Here is a 2,893-nt window from a genome sequence, read left to right as displayed (position 1 = left end):
ACAAAAGGAGAGATAAAATCAAGCAATATTCCCTTCCAATTCTCTTGACTTTTTTGTCACACCTTCACATGGGCGGCACGCAGGCTCCGTGCAACCGACTTGATTTATTGTCACTCGATTAAATGGAACCTTAATTGGCTAAATTGTGGCAGGCCTTGTACCATAGTTTCTCTAATCTTAGCTGTAACCACTATTAACAGAACAAGGGTAGTTTTGGAATTATATTGATCTTATCACTTATATTTTATTAATTAATTTACACAAAATCTTTTTATAAGAAGAATAAGGTCGATGTACATGATGTAAAAATATAATACCGAGGGTAACGCTGTATGTGAAATGTTCAAATACTTACTTGTTCCAGCTAATAAATAAGATGATCCATGAGTTATAATTTACTTACATGCATGGTAGAAAGATGAGATGTATTTGGTCAAAATAAAATTTTCAAGAAGAGATTCATTGCAGCAAATCGGAGAGAGGGCCAAAAACAACCTTCCCGGGTTTCCTTAAAAGCCACGTTTCTCTCTCTCTCTCTCTCTCACACACACACTTTCTCTCTCCCCAAACAGCAATATATAGGGGGCTTCTCCGTTTCCTCCTAATGCTTTTCTTTCTCAATATCTCTTCATCATCTCTCAGGTATCACCCTCTCTCTCTCTCTCTCTCGCTCGTATCTAATGCCCTCGCGCCGGGTCCTTTTCTTAGTCCCGAACCATTTTCTAGTCACTTTCCCGGCTTCCTTTCAATCCAAAGGTCTGTTTATTATTTGAATACGGTATCAATTTTCTTTGTGCTTGACCCTCAGCCGGATTCGGCTCTCTCTGCAGGGCATCTAAGCTCCGTTGGCTGCGAGTTGAAGTGGCTATAAGTATAGAGAATTTGCAGCGAATTATTCAGTTTCTCTGATTTTCATGGAAAATTTTCCTGGGCTGGGAAAGGAGGAAGAACACATGGAGTTGCCACCTGGGTTTCGATTTCACCCCACCGACGAAGAGCTGATCACACACTATTTATCCAAGAAGGTTCTGGACAGCAACTTCTCGGCGAGAGCGATCGGAGAGGTGGACTTGAACAAGGTTGAGCCTTGGGATTTGCCATGTAAAGTTTCTGAACCGTAGTTTCTTTCTGTACTTTTCTCTCTGTTTCTTGAATAAGCGATTCTTACTTTTGGTTGTCTGGATGAAGGGAAAGCGAAAATGGGGGAGAAAGAGTGGTACTTTTTCTGTGTGAGGGACAAGAAATACCCAACTGGGTTGAGGACGAACAGGGCCACGGCTGCTGGGTACTGGAAAGCCACCGGAAAAGACAAGGAAATTTTCCGGGGAAAATCCCTGGTTGGCATGAAGAAAACCCTGGTTTTCTACCGGGGCAGAGCTCCCAAAGGCGAGAAAACCAATTGGGTCATGCACGAATACAGATTGGAAGGCAAATTCTCCGTTCAAAACCTCCCCAAAACTGCCAAGGTAATGAATTTTCCTCCCCTCTTGTCTTTCTTGCTAAGTTGCAGGGAAAGAAGAATCCACTAGATCAACGCTTTCAGGCAACTGTTTCCACGACCTCTTATCCGTATCCGTTGATTGAATCTCCGCTCTTGTTCACTATGGGATAGCACATGCACATCCCACCGTCTTTATTAACTCTACTTAATGTAGCTTACAAAATAACGACGTAGGAATCTGTTCATAGGTTCGACCCTGACGTTAAAAGAGACCTCTATAGCCTCTTATGATAGGTCCAATCTCGGGTTTAGCATCTCTCTTCCAGTGCTTGATGTTTAATGGATTTTCTTGAATTCTCTTTGCAGAATGAGTGGGTGATCTGTAGGATTTTTAAGAAGAGTTCCGGCGGGAAGAAAATCCATATCCCGGGGTTTCCGAGGGCGAATTCGATCGGAGACGAACTGGGACCTGTCCTGCCGCCATTGATGGACTCTTCACCTTACGGAAACAGAGCCAAAGCTGCTCAAGCTTCCGAATCAGTCCACGTGTCCTGCTTCTCCAATCCCATTGATTACATCAACAATCCCCTATTCGCCGCCGCCGCTTCCAACCCTCCAGAAATTTTCCCGAGAATCCCCCAAATTCCAAATTCGCTCTACTCGGTCCAAGCCCCTCCTATTCAATCCAATCTCCAGTTCCAGCCGTCGCTCTCAATGCAGGACCAGGCGATTCTGAGGGGATTTCTCGAAAGCTACGGCCCGGCCGCGAAGCCGAATCTGAAAACGGAGAAGGACATGATCAGCGCCTCACAGGAAACGGGCTTGAGCAACGACATGAACACTGAGATCTCGTCGGTGATTTCGAACGTCGAGATGAGGCGGCGGCCGTTTGAGGATCATGAAGCTCCGTCGACTTCGGCGGGGCCGGTCGACCTCGATTATCTCTGGAGTTATTGAAGAAAAAGCAGACTGGGGGGCAGACAGAAGAAGATGGATGATGTAAGATCGATGCAGAAAATGGTTCCTATTATTGCCTGAATTTGATTGTGTGGGTGCTCTCTGTATAGAAAGTTATATTTTCTGATAAAACCTAAGGGGACACTGAAGATAGTGCTGCAGAGTGGTTCTATGTATTGCATCAGAGTATAGCATTTGAATGGTTATTTATTTTTGTGTTCCATCTCTGCCTTTGATCTCTCTTCTTCTTCTTCTTCTTCTTCATTGATTCATTATTATGCTTGTTATGGCTTATGCTGCTGGGCTGGTCTAGGAATTTGTTCATCTTCTTGTGTCCCCAATGTCTTCTTGCATTCAATACTGTAGATTTCGGTGATTACATCACTTACAAAAATTGGGGTTTTAAATTAGCCATTGTGGGACTGAGATGAGATCAATATTCTGTGGACCCTCTCGTTCTCTCTCCCTCTCTCACTCAATTACACATTAAGGCTG

At 44.1% G+C, this 2,893-nt stretch overlaps 1 protein-coding gene across 2 annotated transcripts; it reads left to right on the top strand.

Annotated features, from left to right (window-relative positions):
• The first annotated feature begins 491 nt into the window (after positions 1 to 491).
• On the top strand, positions 492 to 2,622 carry LOC127792826 (NAC domain-containing protein 100). Of its 2 annotated transcripts, none has more exons than XM_052323431.1 (4): positions 492 to 642; positions 831 to 1,101; positions 1,189 to 1,466; positions 1,808 to 2,622. In XM_052323431.1, the coding sequence occupies exons 2-4, from the start codon at positions 915 to 917 to the stop codon at positions 2,396 to 2,398; spliced, it is 1,056 nt and encodes a 351-aa protein (XP_052179391.1). In that variant the 5' UTR covers positions 492 to 642; positions 831 to 914; the 3' UTR covers positions 2,399 to 2,622. The 2 variants fall into 2 exon arrangements, with proteins under 2 accessions (XP_052179391.1, XP_052179392.1); XM_052323432.1 differs by having other exon boundaries at positions 619 to 756.
• The last annotated feature ends 271 nt before the right edge of the window (positions 2,623 to 2,893 follow it).

Source organism: Diospyros lotus, unplaced genomic scaffold, assembly GCF_014633365.1.
Source record: "Diospyros lotus cultivar Yz01 unplaced genomic scaffold, ASM1463336v1 superscaf1, whole genome shotgun sequence".
NCBI classification, from domain to species: Eukaryota; Viridiplantae; Streptophyta; class Magnoliopsida; order Ericales; family Ebenaceae; genus Diospyros; species Diospyros lotus.
This window is presented reverse-complemented; position numbering and strand designations above follow the sequence as displayed.

What these genes read in the sequence shown, in the direction of transcription:
- LOC127792826 (XM_052323431.1), top strand. Translation starts at nt 915, where the DNA reads ATGGAAAATTTTCCTGGGCTGGGAAAGGAGGAAGAACACATGGAGTTG. An exon ending in TGAGCCTTGGGATTTGCCAT is followed by an intron (nt 1,102 to 1,188) that starts GTAAAGTTTCTG and finishes GTCTGGATGAAG; the next exon opens with GGAAAGCGAAAATGGGGGAG. An exon ending in ACCTCCCCAAAACTGCCAAG is followed by an intron (nt 1,467 to 1,807) that starts GTAATGAATTTT and finishes TTCTCTTTGCAG; the next exon opens with AATGAGTGGGTGATCTGTAG.